This window comes from Maylandia zebra, linkage group LG13 (genome assembly GCF_041146795.1).
Source record: "Maylandia zebra isolate NMK-2024a linkage group LG13, Mzebra_GT3a, whole genome shotgun sequence".
Taxonomy (NCBI): Eukaryota; Metazoa; Chordata; class Actinopteri; order Cichliformes; family Cichlidae; genus Maylandia; species Maylandia zebra.
In genome coordinates, this window is record NC_135179.1 from 24,069,510 (window position 1) to 24,089,619 (window position 20,110).

General features: G+C 42.8%; 1 protein-coding gene across 3 annotated transcripts; it reads right to left on the minus strand.

Moving 5' to 3' along the window:
- Nucleotides 1-172: 172 nt before the first annotated feature.
- Nucleotides 173-20,057, minus strand: heatr5b (HEAT repeat containing 5B). 3 transcript variants are annotated; one of them, XM_004559752.5, is made up of 36 exons: nucleotides 19,981-20,057; nucleotides 17,524-17,688; nucleotides 17,219-17,430; nucleotides 16,468-16,576; nucleotides 16,211-16,360; nucleotides 15,463-15,634; nucleotides 15,214-15,371; nucleotides 14,829-15,123; nucleotides 12,616-12,771; nucleotides 12,225-12,475; nucleotides 12,032-12,143; nucleotides 11,781-11,933; nucleotides 11,596-11,695; nucleotides 11,368-11,477; nucleotides 11,127-11,290; nucleotides 10,803-10,978; nucleotides 10,519-10,624; nucleotides 10,234-10,424; nucleotides 9,270-9,429; nucleotides 8,896-9,085; nucleotides 8,580-8,749; nucleotides 8,338-8,485; nucleotides 8,063-8,242; nucleotides 7,730-7,984; nucleotides 6,876-7,057; nucleotides 6,723-6,791; nucleotides 5,773-5,952; nucleotides 5,438-5,678; nucleotides 4,851-5,087; nucleotides 4,509-4,636; nucleotides 3,540-3,684; nucleotides 3,145-3,417; nucleotides 2,708-2,932; nucleotides 2,409-2,560; nucleotides 1,818-2,031; nucleotides 173-1,460 (listed from the first exon to the last, which is right to left on the minus strand). In XM_004559752.5, exons 2-36 carry the CDS (start codon nucleotides 17,647-17,649, stop codon nucleotides 1,153-1,155), a joined length of 6,198 nt encoding a protein of 2,065 aa, XP_004559809.2. In that variant the 5' UTR covers nucleotides 17,650-17,688; nucleotides 19,981-20,057; the 3' UTR covers nucleotides 173-1,152. The 3 variants fall into 3 exon arrangements, with proteins under 3 accessions (XP_004559809.2, XP_076747955.1, XP_076747954.1); XM_076891840.1 differs by lacking the exon at nucleotides 19,981-20,057 and adding an exon at nucleotides 18,610-18,631 and having other exon boundaries at nucleotides 14,874-15,123; XM_076891839.1 differs by lacking the exon at nucleotides 19,981-20,057 and adding an exon at nucleotides 18,610-18,631.
- Nucleotides 20,058-20,110: the final 53 nt, after the last annotated feature.

Below are 20,110 nucleotides of genomic sequence, written 5' to 3' on the forward strand. Positions count from 1 at the left end.
AATGACGTCACCACAAACTCCACGCCTACAGCAAGTTGGCTGGTGGTGCTCGTTTTGCTCACCCGAATTGCCCGGACGTCCAGACCCAGTAGCAGAACTTTAGCTATAAATCATGCATTCCTATTTTATTAATCCAATTACATTTAAGTATAGTGAAAACTTCCAACAGCAATGAGGTCAAAATAAGTTTATTCATATTTTGGGAAAAAAAATGAGTGTAACATTACATTCACACAAATGTGCCAGTTATTGATGACATTGGTGAACACCAGCACATGCAGGCAGTAAACACGGGTATTTATCAGACCAAAAAAAAAAAAAATCTATGTGATGACCAGTACTTATATATACATATATATATATTTATTTATTTGTTGATTGGTGTGCAGATAACTGGAGAGTCTTAGTGAAAAATATAATGCATTTATCATTTAGTTCTAATTTTAGTCTCGATACTGGTTTGATCAACTTTAATTTATTAGCTATGCCTTTGAGCAATTAGTAGGAAGGTTTACAACATAATTTGAGAAAATACACAAAACATAAGAAATTAAAGTAACATTCATCAGTAACAACCTGGAGACCCCAAGGCCTCCTAAAAAATAAAATAAAATAAAATAAAATCAGGGAAAATTGTAGAGCAAATATTGACTTTTTCTGGAATTTTATTTCTGCCACCTGATTTATTTATTTATTTTTTGCCCTCTGTAAGTCAAAAGTCATGGTTTGTACCTGAAAACATACTTCGTAAGTAAGTTTTGAGATGATTTTTTCAAATTTCAATTTAGCTCTGCCTGAAAAAAAAAGTGTTAGAAACAAACTTCCACAGAGAGCTGGGTTTGGTGACTTGGGGGGAACAAAAAAAAAAAAGAAAGTAAAATGTAAATTGTGTGGTCTGGAAATGATACATTCACACAATTAAAATTTGCTACAAAATTTATAGCAAGCTTTTTAAAGTGAACATTCAAAGGCTTTCAAAGATATTTACATAAACGTTCTTTGAGTACTCGTCCATCAAAACAAAGAAGAGATGTAGAATAAATAAATGCAGTTAGAAAGCATAACTGATACAGACATGACATGTGGTACAGTGTTGAAAGAAATCCAAAGAAGAAAAGATTAGTTGAGAGTGTGCGGTGCATTTTGGAGTGTTCAGAAGAAGCTCGTCTTGAGTTTAATGGTTGGTGCAGCTTGCACTGCTGGCTGAGCTTGCCTGGCTGCAGCTTTGGCTTTGCTGCTGGCCTGGTTGGCCCGTATAGCAGATTCCAGACGGGTTTTCAGCTCAGGTGCCGCTCCAATCACTATCTTGAAGGCAGCCGGATAGAGGGGGCCGATCCGCATCAAGTTCTGAAGTGCAAACTCGTGCAGGCCTTTGGAGACTTGGGGTGCAGAGGAGATGGAATTTTCATCCAAAAGGTAAGAGACGAGAGTCGGTACAAGGAGAGCGAGCAGCTGCACCCCTGTTGAACACATAAAGCAGTGATAAGTTAAAAAATATATATATATAATCAGTAATTAGGAGACAGTTTAAAAAAAGGAGAAGCAGAACTGTGGCCACAAATCCAATGTAATGTCATTATCTACGCAGAGATTTGCCAGATTATTAGTAAACTGAAATAAAATCGTTTTAAAAAAGTTTTTTCTTGAATGGTTGGACTAGAAATTAGAAAAGCATTAAATTCAACATTTAATTATTTATTAGTCTGATCTAGGGCAGCACAGCTAAATACTGAAGAGATCTACTTTAACAGAGTAAATGTGGCACAAAATGAACCAAATGTTGCTTCACTTGGTCCATTAAGCAGAGGAATACTTACGGTTTTGGTCTTCACCCATGCCGACCAGATTCTCCAGGACCCTGATTCCCTCCTGCACAGCCTGCAGCTCAGCAGCCGTCCCTGGGCGGCTGCGCTCCACTGCCTTCAGCTTCTCCACCATGAGTGGAGCCAGAGCGTGTATGTAGGGAGTAGAGAGGGCACGGCTGGAGTGTTGAAACACCGACAACAGCAGCTGGTAACACCGAGCCTGAACCTGTGGTAACAACAATTACATCTTTCGCTTAACTGAGCTAGACTTATGTGAACAGTGTGAAGCTGTTTTCACGCATGAACTCTGAACAATGGGAGAAGGATCCAGCCCAGGCGTTGTTCAGAGATGCCCTTTTTCACACGTGGAAATGCTACGTTTGGGTTTGGTAACAGAAGAGAGGTGCGTACAGTGCACAGCAGACCACAGCCACCGTCTAGCTGGCAAGTAAAAACCTAGTACTGATTCAGAAATTTGGGTATTCTGCACTTCCGTTAGATAATATCTAGAAAAGTTCAGAGGTACACATTTAAAAACAGATGATTTGGTTCGGTATTCAAAATTCTTTTGTTACATCTTTGTTTGTGTACATGCGAGCTTACCCAGGGGTCACTAGAGTTGAGGGCATTTCGGAAGTGGTCCATGCAGCCCTTTTGCAGGACAGTCACTCCTACAAGCTCACTGCTGGCTGACAGCAGGAAGAGTGTGATCGCTGTCAGCATACTGACCTCATCCATGTCAGGCCTGGACTCATCTAAAAAAAAAAAACACACAAACATGCTTTTGATTAACAGTGATGTTGTGCTTTTTTTTTTGTAGACTGGCAAGGCAAGGCAAATTTCTGCTCCACAGAAAGACAAAAAGTCAGAGTCTGATAATGAATGCGTGTGGATGAGCTCACCTGGCTGCGAATACTCAAGTACAGATGCCAGGCTGCTCCTCACAAGGCTGGTCCACTGCGTCTGCACGCTCTCCATCCGGGCTATTGGGGAGGTGAAGATGGTCTTAATGCTCTGGAGGGCAGCTGCCACAGGCACTGGCACCGAGTTGTCAGGAGTCTTTACTGCAGTTTCCTTCAGAACTCCGGTGACGAGGAAAAGCACTGTAGGTAGGATGGTCATGCTTCCTAATAAGGCAAAAATAAAATGTAAACAATGGGCTGAAAACCATGACGCTCATGTTCCTTTGCTACTTATCATTAATTAATGTCACAGAAATGCATGAAGCATCCATTAAGAGAGAGTATGTTACACTGAAATAGCAACTGACTGTGTGCGAGTTTTCCTTTCTTATTATGCATGGTATTTGTGTGTTGTTGCACTTTGCTTCAGGCCTCACCAGCTGGAGAGCAGAGCGAGGGCAGCTCTGCCAGGATGGAAACTGCGTTTGCCACCAGGCGGGCACTTTTTTCGGGTAGTCGCTGAGGCCTGAGTGGCACATGGCTGGGCGACTCCTTCACACGTGTATTAAGCTGGGGTAAGTGGCGGACCAGGATGAACACGAGCAGCTCCATGGCGGCGAACACCAGAGACTTGCCGGGGACGAGCTCCCCTGTGTCTCCTCCTTCTCCAAGGCTGGCCTGAGAGTCTTTCTCGCCATCTTCCTCTTTGCCTAAACCAAAAAAAAGTAATGACCGCTTAAACTACCACACAATTTGGTTAACTTCACTCTAAATATAGAAGCTTAAAGACAACATGCAAACCTTATATGCAGTGTAACATAATGTTTCTGACCTTTTGCTGTTTTCTGTCGCTGTAGATGGTCATGTGCAGCCCTGATGGTCTCCTGGACAACAGCAGTGACCTGAAGCTGGACAGCAGGTGGATCCCGGGTCAACAGAAGCCTGTGAAGCACGTTCAGGAGCTCCACAGCCAGCAGCTACAGCAGAAAGAAAAAGTAAACAACTACATTAATGTGACTGTGAAACATGTAGCACAAACTTCTCATTTCTCTCACATTTAGAATTCCAACTGTTTCAATTATGTATTTTTTTCTCATTTAAAGTAAAGTGCTTGATGCTTTGTAACTATCTGTTCTGGTTTGTTGAAAAGCAGAAAGCATGTCCACCATAGGATACAATTTCATATTTAAAAATGTGATTTTTATACTGTTCAGAAGCAATTTGTACTTCTTTGTTCAAATATCTTTATGGTTAGTGAGACGGCTGAGTGATCCCACACACTGTGCTCCAATTCAAATCCTCTGAAGTCCACACTTTGAAGCAGTCTGGTAGAGACACGTCCCTCTTCAAAGGCTTCACCAAATACAGCTGAGAAATACAACCTTCTTTTGCTGAATTTGTAGGATACACACATGTGCCCTTTGAAGCCATCGGTACCCAATCATCTGTTCTGTGGGTGATCTTTTTCACCTTCTAAAGTCAGTAAATATCACAGGCCGGTGTTGTATTTATCAAATATTTGCAGTGAGGTGGTGCATGGTAAACAGATCACCTGAATTACACCACAATATGATTGCTGCAAGAGGTGATTTAAAGGGAAAACACTTTTTCTTATAGGACACTTGGGTGCTTGAATTTCTTTTAGTATTTTCTAATAAGTGAAAACTACATTAGTTCTTTTATAGCTTAATGTGTAACTCATATATTCATATTTTATTAATGAGATTCTACAATAGTCATAAAAGTGGTTTAAAAATTTTCTCTCTTTTTTTACCCTATAATTTAAGCCCTGTGTGTTTACCTGGTCATCTGCAATATGTGTTTTAGCACAAGGAGTCTCGAGCAGAGTGCACAGGGCCCGCAGGCACGACATCACATGTTCAATAGGCTCTTCAGGGCGGGGAAAGCAGAGAAACTCTATACTGACACCTAAGAGAAAGAACACAAAAATGCTCTTAGTCTATGTTCTTGTACATGTATTTTTCTTTCTACTACCATTCCTTCACAATTGGCCGGTGGTCCTACAGCTGTGAGGTGAACAAAAGCAGTTGCTGTTTTCTGTATTAGGTACACTATGAAGCCAGAAAATGGAAAAGTATGCTAAATGCTTTACACCGCAAATGTTAGCTATGCATTTGTTTACCTAACATTAGATGCATCCTGTCTTTGACAGACTCCTCAAAGGTCTTTATAGTGGTGGAGCCTCCCTGGGGGAGGCCAGGAGGCTTGGAGGGAGCTGATGAGACCTCCTCCTGACCTACACCTGCTCCAAACCCAGTGCTGTTCAGCCACAGGGCTACAGCATGCAGGACAGGAGCCCAGGAGCTTCGGTAGTGGAGCCTTGCTGTATCTATGGTCTCCGGGGTATAAAATGCTCCGCCTGGACACAAACACAATTATATATAATTACTTTATTAACATGTCAATGACTTTGAAAACAGCTCCAACAGAGTGCACGAGCATGTAATCTACAATCCCATTTGATTTAAGAGATGTTTTTGTTGACATTTAATCTGACACTGTCCAAATAATGTTGAACGTTTTTGGTAATATCTGGAAAAAATAAACATCAAATGATCCAAAGTGGAACATAAGACTTGAACATTGATGCTTTAACCAAGCTACATTAAAATGTTGTGTAGAAACACCACAAGACTATATTTTGTTTCACTGAAGATATCATATTAAAACCATATTTAGCACACAGGAAGACAGGAAAGAATCTCATACCATCAGGGGGCAGCTGACTGGAAAACTCAGCAGGCAGAGTGAGCAGAGCATAGTCTCGCAGCATGGCCAGCCACAGGCGGCTTAGTGAGGGCAGCTCTGGCTGCACCAGGGTGATAAGACTGTCAGGGGGAAGCACGTCAGTTCCCAGATCCTCCTCATCCTCGTCGTCATCTCCACTTCTGACTGGTTTTGCAGGTTTAGACTCAGCCTCTTTTTTGATCTTCATTGCCACCACATAGACCTGAGTGAGAAACCCAGAGTGCACGTTCAGTTTCGTTACATGCATCATTTGATTGTAAAAAAAGGAGCAGTTTCCTGCTCATCTTCCATCTCACCTCAGCCCACGCCTTCAGCACTGCCAGTTTCTCCATCGTGGTAGCGCTCTCACTATACAGCTGACTGGACGAGCCTTTCCCAGCCTGCACCTTGTCCAGCGACGACACAAGCAGGTTGTGGACTCGCCGCAGGTCGTTGAGGTCACTGACAACGCCACTGCCGATCCACGTACTGCACACCTGTAGTCAATGTGAGAAAGGTGAAACTGCTATGGATCTTACCGTTTTTATCTATTACAACAACGGACAATAAAATTTTATGATTCTGATTTTGATGTAAAAAATGTATTATATAACAGAGCACTTAGGCTCATTAGCCAAGCTATTAGAGGGGGTGGGAGTGTCAAACAAATGGGTATTAATAAATGGACTGACACCTTAGTGATGTAAAACTGGACCACATGTTTATAAGATTGCATTCTTCTGGGAGGAACAGCAATTAAAGTGTCAGTTCAAGGGCAGCAGCTTGTTATAAATCTGGTAGCTTATTAAACTATAAGAAAACTACAGGTCCTCTGTGACCTTCACATCCACAGATATATGTATCCTAATCCGCTTTTTCAGAGTAAGTTGTTCTCGATAAGAAAAATTAAACCCTTCAAAAAGTCTCCCAAGCAGAGAAACAGGGGAATGTCAAAGAGAGAACATCTTTTAGTAATAAGCTGACAGGCATGTTTTGTTATTTGCCCCCGTCACTCAACATTCTCATCATTCAATTAAGTCAAAAAGCATTAAGTCACAAATTTGACACTGCTGGCTTCTAAGGGGATGATGACTCACTTTGTCGTGGTAATTAAGCTGCTAACGCAGCCACAGTTCTACCATTTAACAATCAAAAAACATATTTAATGGCTGTTAATGGAAAGAAGGTTGAACACACCTCAAAAAGAGGCATAAAGTGGAATTGTAAGCAATTGAGTTGGTGAAAGAGACAGGTATGTATGGCTTACCTGGCATGCCTTTGCTGTAATGTCGGACGGCGTGTCAGGTGAAAACGCAGGTCTGAGAGCAGCTCCAACCTAAATACCCACGAGTTGCAACAAGTTTACTTTCATGCAATGTTTCTAGGTTTGGACTACGAAATAATGCAATGCTTTACTCACATTGGCCTGGTACTGTTCCAGGATAACGTGCCCCGGGAACTCGGGCTCTGGTACGGACGCAAACTTTTTAATGATGTCTTCCAAGGCCTGCAGGCCAGCCATCCTCAGCTGGTTGCTGTGGTCTGTGGCTGCCATGAAAGCCATGCGGATGAGGTCAGATAAATGGAGCACCAGCAGATCTCCTGAACGGGCAGAGATGGATGAAAAAACAACAAGGACTATGTGAGAAATACGAACCTAATTATAAACACTGGAAGGAATATGAACTCCGGGAGCAGCTACAATAATGATTTTTCCAGTCATTGTTTAGTATTTGATTTATTAATCCTTTGATGATGTGTTACACTTCAGCAAGAAGCTATAACCAGTGCTTTCTTCAGACTCTCTGCTTTAATACTTTCTTCAAGAGGAAACACTTTTGGAGTTTCAGCGTGTGCCTGCAGCGACCAGAAAGAAACCCCACATTAAATTTGGGGCTGAGATTTAATTGACTTTTAACTGAAGGGCACCTTTTGAGGGATTAGTTGGACATGCCGTCATGCAGACCAACCATCCACTGAATCCCAGTCACTAAATTTGGCTTAGCTGGTTTCAGAGCTGCAAAGTCAGTACAATGTGCTATTACGGGCAAGCCTGTAGAATAGCTCCTTATTATACAGCAAAGCTTACATAAATATTGTCTCCTATATTTACCACAGTGAACAAAACCCTCTGAACCTCTAGCTTTGTTCCATCTTTAAATGAAAGCATGTGAATAAGCAATTTCCTGTCGCACAGTAAAAGTGGCATTAATCAATCACAATTCTTTAAGTGAACTCTGCAGTAGTCTATTCTGGCAGCACAGTGAATGGTACCTTTCACATTCTTGGCCTGCGCTGAACGAGCAGCTGCCAGGTCAAAGTGTGTTTTGTCTGCATTCTCACACAGCAGGATGATGCGGCACAAACAGTCTGCTGCAAACACCCGTGTGACCCAGCGCGGCGCCACAGATGGCTTCGATTTGTCGTCTTCGCCCAGACCCGTGAACATTGTGTCATCGTCCATCTCGTCTTTTTTCTCCGAGTCTTCCTCGTCCTTTTGCACCTCAAACACAACAGCGCCCCCTACATCTGAAAGAGGACACGGGCACATTTGTGGTGAAAGATTTATAAAAGATGATTTTTGAATTTGCCGTTTTGTAGACTTACCTGTAGTTGCTGCAAGAACATCCTTGCAGAGTTTCAGCCAATGGGAAAGTTTTTCTACGGCCAAAGACGACAGCATGTGGCCGAGTGTGTCATGGATGTCTGAGCATAGCTTCCTGTCCGTCTCCCGATCCAGCATGCCAAACAGAACGCCCTCCAGACCAGTCTCTGTGATGTTTAGATCTGAACCAGAGCAAGTTAAGGCATTAGGATCCAGGTTGCATTAAGGGGAATTATTCAAACAGAATGCTCGAATCAAGTTTTGACCATGTACTGACTGATTGCAGTGCTGTCTTTGCTGTCTCCTGCTCTCTTTGCCAGGCTCATGGCGTACTCGCAGACCTCTGCAGCTTCTCTCTGAGCAAGCTGTCTCAGGCAGGCCACTGCAGCACGACGCAGCAACAGGTGAGAGCTGCACAGGTGCACCTATGGGAACCCCAGTTCACAGCAGGAAATCAACATTCAGACTGACACAAACTCTAACTATCACATATGTACTCTAAAAGTATTTATGTCTTACACAGAGACACGGCACCAAGCTGGACAGGTTAACGTGTCGTGGAGCAAACATATGCAGCTGCTGCAAACATGAGATAGCAGCTGCCTGCACAAGAGAGTCTGAGTGGTCCTGCATTATGGCACAACCAACCAGGCAGGACGAGCGGATGGTGGAAATAGTGGCTCCATTTCCTAGCAAGACCAGCACAAAGAAACATTGTACTTAAAGACATATACTTCAGTAGCCTGCAAAGGATCAAAACCGGTTACACTGCCACCTGCTGGCTAAAAAAATACTATGGTTAATGATGTTTGTAATCTGGTTGTGCCACAGTTACCCTGCAACTCTGGTCCCACAGTAGTGATTAGAGCTCCCAGGCAGCGGCCCAGACACTGGTGAACCTCTGTGTGAGACGGGGGCACAGTGAGGAGCAGGGTGAGCACCAGAGACAGTGTAGGCTCCACATAGCCTCTGTACATGGGACCACTTGAATCCACAATTAGAGCCAGAGAGTGCAGAGCCCAAGTCTGGTGAAGACAAAAACACAGATTGAATTAATTTAGAGTGGGCCAGACCAGAATTGAAGAAAAAGACAGGGATGCATCAAAACTAGGTTTAGACATAACATTTAACAGAAAAGAAAACCAATCAAAATGTAATTTAATTATGAGTGAATATAAAAATGTACTTCTAATAAATAATTGACTGCACCTGGACTTCATGTGAAGAGCCATCCTGGGCTAGAGCCAACAAGATGCTGACACTGGTCTTTAAGTGCTGGCCAGAGCCAATTCCTCCAACATATCGATGCAGACAGCCGAGAGCCAGTGAATGGCCCGTCCTTGAAACTACATCACGAGCTGACTTCAGCCTGTAAACAGAGCAAAACAAAGACATGCATCACATGAGTAGAGACAGATACAAAGTATGAGAGATCAACTTCAAGACAGATGAACAACAATGAAACACAAACTATAACTTTCCAAAAAGAGACATTCTGAAAATGTAGTGAGAATGTTTATTTTGTGCAATCAGGTATAAAATGACTCTCTGTCCGTCCCACTAAACGTCAAGGTGCAGTTTACATCCTTGTCTGTCCAGGCTCATTCAAGATATGTAGTGATAGACTAATATTTTTTACACCTAAAATCACTGTATTCTTAAAAACATTTATTAATGTAAGGTAAATACAGGTTATTCTGATCACAACATTGTGCACTGTAGACAATGTTTTCAATATTTATGTTATTGCAAAAATCCACACTTTTCAAACCTGGCACCTCAGAAGACTAAATCTGGCGCTCAAATCTCTCCTTCTGTCCAAAGTGTTTCTACAGATCACTAGGTTGTCATGGTAATGTTAACCACAGACCATTTTAAACAGAAAATGTTATCAATTCATCATTTTTATCCTGTTAGACACTTGTATCGTTTTTATTGGTGTATGAATTCTTGAGTTATGGCCAAAAGTAAGCTCTTTGGGCTTGACCTTTGACCTCCAAATGCTATCAAATTCATCCTCATGAATCAAACAAATCAATCAGTCAATGAAAGTGAACACTGGTGTAAAATATGAAGAAATTTTTTTTTAAGGCCTTCCTAAATATTTGATTTGAAACCATAATGTTGGACACAAAAAGCAAAGAAACAGAAATTGGAGACATGATATGCTCACTTATCAAAACTGGTCTGCGCCATTCTGGCAATGAAGGTTGCCTCTCCGACCACCTGAGCCATCCTCCCCAGGGCCTCTCCAGCAGCACAGCGCAGGATGGGATTAGGGTTGTCCAAAGCTCCCATCACCAGGGCCAGAGCTGATTTACGCACCTCCTCAGGCCCAAGAGTGCTCTTATTCTCAGCCAAACCCTACAGTTAAAGCGAAAGAGAAACATTATTTCTCACTGTAGCTATTACCTAAATGACCTACCCATTTAAGAGGATATAGAGCTTTTTTTCTTACCTTGAGGGCAGAAAGGACTGCAGTAAAGATGTTGAGTTGGACGGCTTGCTGTCGAACTCCTTTAGCCTGCTTTATGCATTCTGCAAAGTGGTCTAACATCTGCAGCCTGAATCATACCCATCAGTTAAAACACAGTATATTAATAAAAAGCAGCTCAGCAACAATGCAGCGAATATAAATATATAAGGAAAATAATGAGAGCAGCTGCGGGACAAGAAAATAAAAATAATGTTAACATGATGCAGAACCACATCAAGTCACCACAATAAGAGAGAGCGCCTTGCCTGTGTTTGAAGGAGACATGAGGGAACACCACACCAAACAGAGCCACTGAAGCATCGATAACCGACACACCCAAAGGGAGAGGTCCTGGGATGGCCTCGCCTACGGGGACGCGCAGGTAGATCGAGGAGGGATCGTGCTCCAGAGCTCCGCTGCCAGACGCGCTGTTGGGCTGCAACTGTTTCGCAGGTAACGACACAGAAACACCAAAAGGCCAAACTTATATTTAATATTTAACGAGAGATAGTGATGACTAATCCAAATCACATACATAAAGCATCTTCAAATAAGAGCTGGGTTACTAGAACGGTCTTTTACCAACTAACCTGATCCTCTATGGACTTGTGGTCGGTCTCCTGTAGCCACGAGCCCATGAGCACGCTGTCGTCATAGTGACACAGAGAGCGCAGCAAAGACGTGGTAGTGTTGGCCGAGTTGTCGGTCAAAGTAAACTCTGCTACCAGTTCTCTCAGGAGAGCATTGAAGCTGCCTGTACGAGAGGATTACCCATTTTAAAACACCTCTCCTCAACTTATGTGAAAGCTAATGCACAAGTGACTGATTTACCTTCGTAAGTTTTTGGAGGCAAGAGAGCCAAGATGTCGTACAACCGGAGCCTCACCATAGCTGCACTTGCTTTCAGGTGGGCTCCATGTACCTTAATGATGGCAGGGACACTGAGAAAAGTCAAAATGTTACAATCATTAGACATGCAGTCGAAAAACACACAAAAAAAATAAAATAAAAAGTCAGACATTTAAGAGAAAATTACACAAAAAAAACCACCACACTCACTGAGACATCATAGTCATGGCACATTCGATAGGAGTCATCAGCCTGCGGATTACGTCTTCTGTGAGAAGCTCGGGGCAGTGGGCCACGAAACTACGCATGGCTATAAAAGAAAGGGAACGGTTTTAGTCAACACTGCGTCTCGTAACATTTTAGGGCGTGCACACTGTGGAGGTGCAAGCCTTTACCACACAGTGCTCCAGCTCTGCCCTCCAGGGTGACCTGCCAGGTGAAGGAGTCTCCTCTGGCTTTTTCGGCTTCCAGCTCCTTCTGGGAGCGAGGAAACACGTTCCTCCACAGCAGCAGCATTTTGGGGAGATGATAGCGCACAAGGGAGGGACCTGGGAACACAAATGAACACAATGTGGTCACAAAGGTGGTGGGAGAAAGAGACGATTTCTGAAAAACTCCAAAATCAGGAAGTGTCTTTGAGGCTCACCCAAAGTCATCAGGGCTCCCAGCAGAAGCCATCCAGCCTGCGTGCGCTGCAGGGACAGACGGCTGTTCTGAGCAGCTGTTCGCAGAAGGTCTTCAGCTATACTCACCACCAACTACGAGAACAGCGAGGCTAGTCAATCAAGTCTGACATACATATGAAAGAACCACTAAGGCCAAATTCTGAGGCTACACACCTTGCCCTTGGTGTGGGGGATACCCAGTGGACACTGGTGCACGCCTCCCAGCAGAGCAGCCATCGCAAAGCTGTAACCGCTTACAGCCTCAGGCGAACTCTTCAGGTTGTTGATTCTCTCAGCACAGCGGTCCAGCAGAGGGGTGAGCTGATAGGGTAGCGCAACGGCGACGCAACGCAAGCACCATGCAGCTGCCAAACGTGCTGCCATGCTTGGGTGCAGCAGCACTGAGGTCACGGTTTCAAGGAGTCCTGAAGAAGTGGATGTGGAATAAGTTATTTAAGGATTTCAGCCTTATTTTAAATTAGGATTTATGTCACACGAGCTTGTGTTACCAGAAACCCGAGAGTGACAACAGTGAATATCCTGTTTTGTATTCTGTTTATCTTACCTACAGAAGGCTCCTGGATGAGTGGTGAAGCTGTGGCACTCAAACTCTGAACCAAACTGCCCAGCTCTTTTAAAGCACACACCATAACATGCTGGCTGGCAGAGACATCACCTGCCCCTGCCTTGTTCTCCCCACTGATATCATTCACTACTGCCTCTGAAAACACAAATTTCAGGAAGAGAAGCGAGCAAAGCGATCTGTCAGCATGAACATTTTCTGGGTTATCACTTAAGTTCGTATTTTGAATACTCAATAATATTCAGAACACACTAATTTATAATGTGTGCATCATTGATGAAAAAGATTTATATCAAAGAAAAGATGCTTTGTGTCCATAATAAGTATAAATCACTAATGTTATTAGTATAATTTACACTAATCAGCCACAACATTAAAACCCGATATTGTGTAGGAAGTTGCAAGGTGGGGCCTCCTTACATCTGATTTGTTTTTCCGATCTTGAACTCTTTGTAATGTTTCTCAGACCATTCCTGAACAATATGCCGTGGCGGGTGCACTATGCTGCAGAAAAAAAAGCCAGCACCATCGGGGAATAGTGTTTCCATAAAGAGGTGTAAATTGTCTGCGGCTAGTTAGAATCAGATTAAAGCTATTTTCCTTCAGAAAATCAGAGAATCAAATTGCTTAAACCCCTCTACTGTGTATCATGCTGATCCCCCTCTCTCTCTGGTAAACATCACACAAGATGTAAAAGAAAATGGGATTTCTTTCTGCTGTAGGTGCTTTCAAGAACAGACAGGACCACATGCAAAGTGTGGAGTATAGTGCCCCTGTGACCCTATTACCAGTTCATTACTTATACCACTTTTGGTAGCAACTAACTACCAGAAACAATCCCAAAACCTGATATTTTATAGATAATCTGATCCAGTTGCTTAGACATCAAAAAAGTCACATCTTTACAGCTTCCAACAACTTGACTTCCTGCTACAACTCGACAAGTAACATTAAGGCAAAATAATGATTTTTATTGTTGTCACCTACACTGATTTTAATGTTGTGACTGACAGGTGCGTACCGTAGCTTCTAATAACACAACAGACCCCATTAGGCCATGCACTGTTGTCATATATTTAACTAACGACATTAAACTACAGAACCGCTACATTAAAACACAGAAGAGCACACTTCAATGTACACCAAGAGCTCCGAGGATTTGTCTCCCCCCATTCAAAAGGAAATAAATAAAAACAGGAAATGATGGCTATAATTGTGAAAAAAGAAAAAAAAATGAATAGCTGATCATTTACCGGGAACTAAAATCCTCTGAGCTCTTGAAAGACAACAGTCAAGACAGATCATATGTAGAAAAAAGGTCAATAAAACGACTTGAGGAAGAGAGTATATGAAGATGCTTCTTGAACTGTGGCATTTCATTCGGACTTTAGTGTAAATGTAAACACATATACTAGATGTCCTACTTCTATCATGGCTCCCGGTAACATTTTCCCACTTATGTTTAGCTTAGACATTTCTCAAAGTCCCATTTCAAGAAGTCTCACATATCCAACTAGATGGAAAAAAATACAGCAGCAAGTACAGAGTGAACAACAAAGAACCCAGGAGAATCCAACATTTTTAGAAATTCTGTCTTAACACCAAGAAGTTCTGAAACGTACATCGGTTTAAAGGTTGCAAAGCAAATCAGAGTAAGAAACATCCTTTGTAAACGACGTATGGGTGATTTTGAAAATAATTTTGTGATGATCAAAAGCGAAAAAAATAAATAAAATAATGCAAAACACTGTGTCTTGTTCTTTTAGATGTAATCGCATCATCCTGTCGTGTGTCTTTGCATTTAGTGGCACGTGCAGTTTTTCTGCTGGTGCATGCCAGATGCTAGATGCCAGAAAAGGTTACGCTAACTGCTCTTTAGGGTTTATAAGGCAATAACAAAATGTGAATTCACAGGCAAAAAAGCCATAAAGGCTATGCAATAATGCAAGCATGAGTACTTAATATGCTGCGCAGGTAATGGATGATCTTACTGACATTATGATACTACTTGTGGTGAAAAGGGGATATGAAGAAAGAGGAAAGTAACCTCACAGGGAGAAAGCAGAAGGAAAAGCAGAGAAATAAAAGAAAAAGAGAAGCGGTCTCTGCACACAACATAAGCACAAGCCATGCAACAGATTTCAAAACTGAATGAGGAGCGAATTAAAAGGTGATAATAATGGATGAGTACTTACTCTGTAATGCTCTGAACCGTGATATTTCCCCCCCATCCTCCTTACCCACAGCCCTCATTTGCTTGCTGATGGCTTGGCAGATTTCTTTGCCGGCTGCGATTTGTGCTTTCTCTCCAAGCAAGCCCCCCAAGGTGGCGCGCAGCATGAAGGAGACGCAGCGGCGCGAGTACACAGCCTCAACGTGAGTCTGCGTGGCCCGAGGGTGAGACACTAGGTCCAACACGTGCGACAGGAACGTGGCAAAGTTGCGCTCAAGCCACTGACCGCCAAGTGTTGTCACAAACACAACGTATGCCTAAGAAGAAATTAACGAAAAACACGCATGAGGTGGATGAGTCAGATGGATCGGGTTCATATTTTTAATATGTTTGAGAGTTCACCTCACCTGTGTGACGCCCACCCGCACCTCCCTGCTGACAGAGCCTCCCCCCTTCAACATCTCTCCTCCGCTCTTCAGGAAGCCAGATCCACCGCGCAGAAAGCCTGTGGCCATCAGCTCCAGCACCTCCTCCAGAGTGGCTCGCTTTACATTCTGACGCATCACTGCGAGAAGAACACGTTTAAAAAAAAGAACGCGATAAAGAACAGAAGCAGTGAGCTACTCTAAAAACAACAAATCCACTCTGTAACCTACCAGCTGCTTGTTTGGGCATCAGGGCCGTGGCCATAACCGTCCCCAGCAGTTTCGCTACGGCTACCCGAACGCCATAGTTAGACCCTTCCAAGGACTTGAAACACAAAGTAGCGACGTTCTCCAGTTCAGTGGTCCACATGAATACGGCCTCATTTTGTAGCTCCAACAGGCACTGATCAGGCAAGGAGGAAAAAAATGGGACGCTATCATTACTTTTCATATAATGTGTGTACTGGTAATATCTACTTCATGACATGAATTCAGAGGCTTATGTGCACATAATGTTACAAGTAACATACAGTAACTTGTATGCTTTCTAAACGGAAATTGAAACAGTGTATGCGGTCGACATACGTGACACAGCAAAAGCATTTAAGTCAGTGGTTTCTTCCCTTTACAAACAGTCTGCACTCATTCTGACACACAATTGCTGTACTTGTGTCATAAAGGGAAAATTAGATCGTACTGAAAACAGTGGTCACAAGTAAGCATGCGGTACCTTTACTTTTATGAGTGAAACTGAGAATGAAGCCTTGCATAACGCTCCTCAGATGGGCCTTAACAACTTAAGATCAAAAACCAAGTTTAACTGTTTTGGGAGAAAGAGTTTGAAGATTACTCTGTGTGTCTTCTACGTAGCTTTTAACTTTATGATATGGAAGGCCCCAGCAGCCCACAAAATCCCCACAAAGAAGCGCAAGATAGTTGACACATTTAAAAATCTTAACTGTGTTTTTGTGAGACCGACCTTTGCTACTGCACAGCGTACAGCCATGGACCTGTCTGTAAGCAGAGAGCGAGCATTCTTGTAGATGTCTCTGTGACAAGAAGCTGCAGCTCCACCCAGTCCGCTGAGCACCTTCTGCAGACTCAGAAGGATCTCTCCTCTACCTTGTGACTACATCAATAAAATAGAAGAAAGTGACGTTACAAATCAATCCCTCCATTACTGTTCTTATACTGTAGTGTGCCTGCTCCTAGTTTCTTTACTCTCACGTGGCATACCTCTGCACTCTTTAATGCCTTTAAAAGATTATTGATGGTATCTGGAAAGGAGCTTCCCAGCATCCTCCCCATCTTCTCATAAAAAGCCCCAACACATGCCACTGCAGCACTGCAAGAAATGTGTAACAGTGCATTAACACAGCAATTCAGACAAAAATCTATGTGAAAATTCATAATTATGTAAATTAAAATATGCAATACCATGGAATACTTCATGAAAATTAATAGTTATTAACTTCTATTTATTAGACTCCTCCTTATGTTGATAAATGGTGAGACTGGCTTACATACATGAATTAGCTTTAACCTTATCTACTGTAAAATGCTGAAGGGGAAGCACAGTGGCTTAGTATGCAAAAGGGAGGCCCTGGCACGTCTGTGTATTTCACCTACCCAGAAATGAGCAGGTATGAATGACTGATGGATAAAACCCTGCAGGGCACCACTGATGCAGCTTCATCCACTGTTAAATTCCATTAACGCCAGCAAGAAACACAGCAAATCTAGTCTTGTACGCTTAATCCCTCCTTTTAAACATAAAATGTCGTTCTGCAGATTACCGTCCAGCTTAACTGCTAATACCCTTGAAGATAGGCCTACCGCACGTGCCTGGAGCTCTAAAAGCAGTTCTGAACAGCTTACATTTGAATTAAAATATGTGAAAGCTCAAGCAGACTATTAATATGCAGTTCCTGTATTTCTAAAAATAGCCAATAAAAATATACGCGGTAGTAAATAAATGGGAACTCACAGTTTTGTTGGCAAGTATGCAGGTGTGTCATCCTTGCTTTTGATGATGTCATTGCATTTATCAAGAGTCTGGAAAACAGTGAAGGTGTCACCAATGCTGTAGAGCGTAGCAAGGTTTTTGGCCAGGAGTTTTCTAGTCGGTGGTCCCGGAGCGCTGCTGATTAGTCCCGTCAGCTGTTCCACCAGCTTCTTCTGCTTCTCTTTTACATCCACCTGCATTCAAAAAAGAAGGGAAAAAAGCACAATCGAGTTACAAAACGCTTCCAATGATTCTGACTCAGAAAAGCTAAAAATCTGAATAGTCACCTTATTTGCTGCCACAAGCACTTTATCCAAAAACCGGAGCCATTCGAAGATGAAGACGGGCCTTTTTGCTTCGGTGATCTGGGCCAAAGCATCTTCATTAAGCAGGAGACTGTGAGCCAGCTCCATGGTGAGGAACCTTGAACACAGAGACGTGCGCCCTCCTCTCTGCAATGATTCACGAACACGTGACAAATTAGAGGAACAAAAAGCTTAATATACTGTTGCAACACAAGCAGTCGGTAGACCATATTTTGCTCAAACAGCTTCAGTGTGACTTGACACTGAATCTACAAGTCTTTTTGACTAAAGTGAAAGACTGGAGCACCACTTCTCTTAGAAATAATCTTAATTGGCATTTTGATGATAGCAGTAGGGAGCATTACTAGCACAAAATCTTCAATGGGTTTTCAGCTGGACTGAGTGATGGTATCAGTGTGGTAGACGTTATCTCTAACAGTGATGAATTTGCATACCGGAGTGAGACAGAACAGCTGGTGAGGAGGTGCAAAGACAACAATTTGATCCTGAGCAAATCTAAAACTAAAGGCTGTTGACTTTAGAAGGGAAGAAGTCCAACATCTTCCTTTCATTGGCCAAGGTCTGTTGAAAGAGTGCTTCCTGGGCACCACTATATGCCAGTCTTTATCACAGAACTTAAACACCAGTCTCACTGTTAACAAAGCCCATCAGAGACTCTACTTCCTTTGGCAGAAGTAGAGATGTATGGAAAATATGGGTTCAGTTGGGAAGCTGCAAACCATTATCATTATCATTATTATTATTATCTCCAACCTGACTTGGTAAGGTAGCACAACCAATCAGGACAAACAGCAGCCTGGAAAAAGTTTGACCCTCCAACATCACTGGTTGTAGTCTGCCTTTCATAGCTCCACACTATGCCACCCGAACCACCAGGAGAGGTAGAAGCATCATCACTGTCCCCTCCTACACATCATCTGTTTAATCATCTCCCACCAGGCAAAAGATACAGGGGTATTACTACAAGAACAGAGATAGTAGCTATCTCCAAGCTATTAGGTGCTTAAATATATGCTGAACCTTCTATTATTTTTTGTTTCAATTGACCTGCAGCAAGTTGTAATCATAGAATCTGAATGTATCCATCCATTCGCTTCCGCTTATCCTTTTCAGGGTCGCGGGGGGCGCTGGAGCCTATCCCAGCTGTCATACGGCGAGAGGCAGGGTACACCTTGACAGCTCGCCAGTCTGTCACACAGAGAGACAGGCAACCATTCGCACTCACATTCACATTCACTCCTGTATTCACATCTATGGGCAATTTAGATTAATCAATTAACCTTTCCCCAGAAACTGCATGTCTTTGGACGGTGGGAGGAAGCTGGAGTACCCGGAGGGAACCCACGCAAACAGGGGAGAACATGCAAACTCCACACATTGAACTCAGGACCTTCTTGCTGTGCGGCAACAGTGCTAACCACCGTGCCGCCCAGAATCTGAATATATTATGCAGCAAAACGTACACGTATGTATCATGCATTTGCAATATTAACTTAACCTCTTGCACTGTGGACTGTTCCCTTCTGCAATCTAGACTCTACGCCATTCACTAAAATCACTTTAAACATAGGTACACTGACACACTGCACTACTTTTATGGGTTGATGTGTTCAATACACGTGTACTTTGTATGTTGTGCTGTATTGTGTCATTTGATGTGTCTTGTTGTATATGCAGCTGTGTTGTTGAAATGGCTCCAATAAACTTGAGCTGTGGTGACTGTGAAGGCCACTCAGTCACCACATAACATGATCAAAATCATTTTCATGCTCATCTAAAAGTTCTATCAGCTCTTGCACCTCATTGCCACCATGGAAGAGATCATTCCTAGCATGAAAGGAATACTATATTATAGGATGATGAGAAATACTGGGAACAGCTGTGTTGATCTGCAGGTTGGACATTCCTGCTCAGGAGACAAACTCTGTACCCAACAGCATGACAGGGCCTCTCAGTTGTCTAATTTAAATGCCTCTTCTCTAACAATACGCCTGTTCAGTCAATAAACTATCACATCCATCAGCTGGACAGGTTATAACAGCCCTATAGATGCTAAGGACCAATTATCGCCATTGGAATGCCTTCGCTGTGTTCCGTACGTCAGTAATTTTAATGTCAGTGGCTGTAAAGTTATAATAGCCGCGCTCAAGTCTCGTATGGAATAACACAAAAATATTAACACTGCAGTGATGTGTTGACAGCTGTCATCCTTCAGATGTTAATACGCGAGCTAGTTAGCAACATAAGCTAGCTGCTTCCTAAAAGGGGAAAGCTAAACTCCGCGAAACACTGACGACTAAATAGGACTTTGGCTCTTCGTCGTCATTTTTTACAACCTTGAGTTGTTCAAAATATACCCCTCAGTGACAACAAACTCCCTGAAATACGGGACAAATACAGCAAAACTGTTCATCCTACCTGTGCTTCGGTGACCCAGGATGAATGACGACGACTATGGGCGGTGTCGCTGTGAAGTTTGTCCGATGTTAAACCAAACAAATAATTTAACTTAAATCATATAGCTTGTAGAATTTTGTGAAATAAACAA

Bases quoted from the DNA above. Each gene is read 5' to 3' on its own strand.
- heatr5b (XM_004559752.5), bottom strand. From the start codon at position 17,649: ATGGAGCTGGCTCACAGTCTCCTGCTTAATGAAGATGCTTTGGCCCAG. The intron at 16,577-17,218 runs GTGAGTTCCCAT...CATTTCTTGCAG, and splicing joins GCATACTTGCCAACAAAACT to TGCTGCAGTGGCATGTGTTG. The intron at 9,086-9,269 runs GTGCAGTCAATT...TGTCTTCACCAG, and splicing joins GCTCTTCACATGAAGTCCAG to ACTTGGGCTCTGCACTCTCT.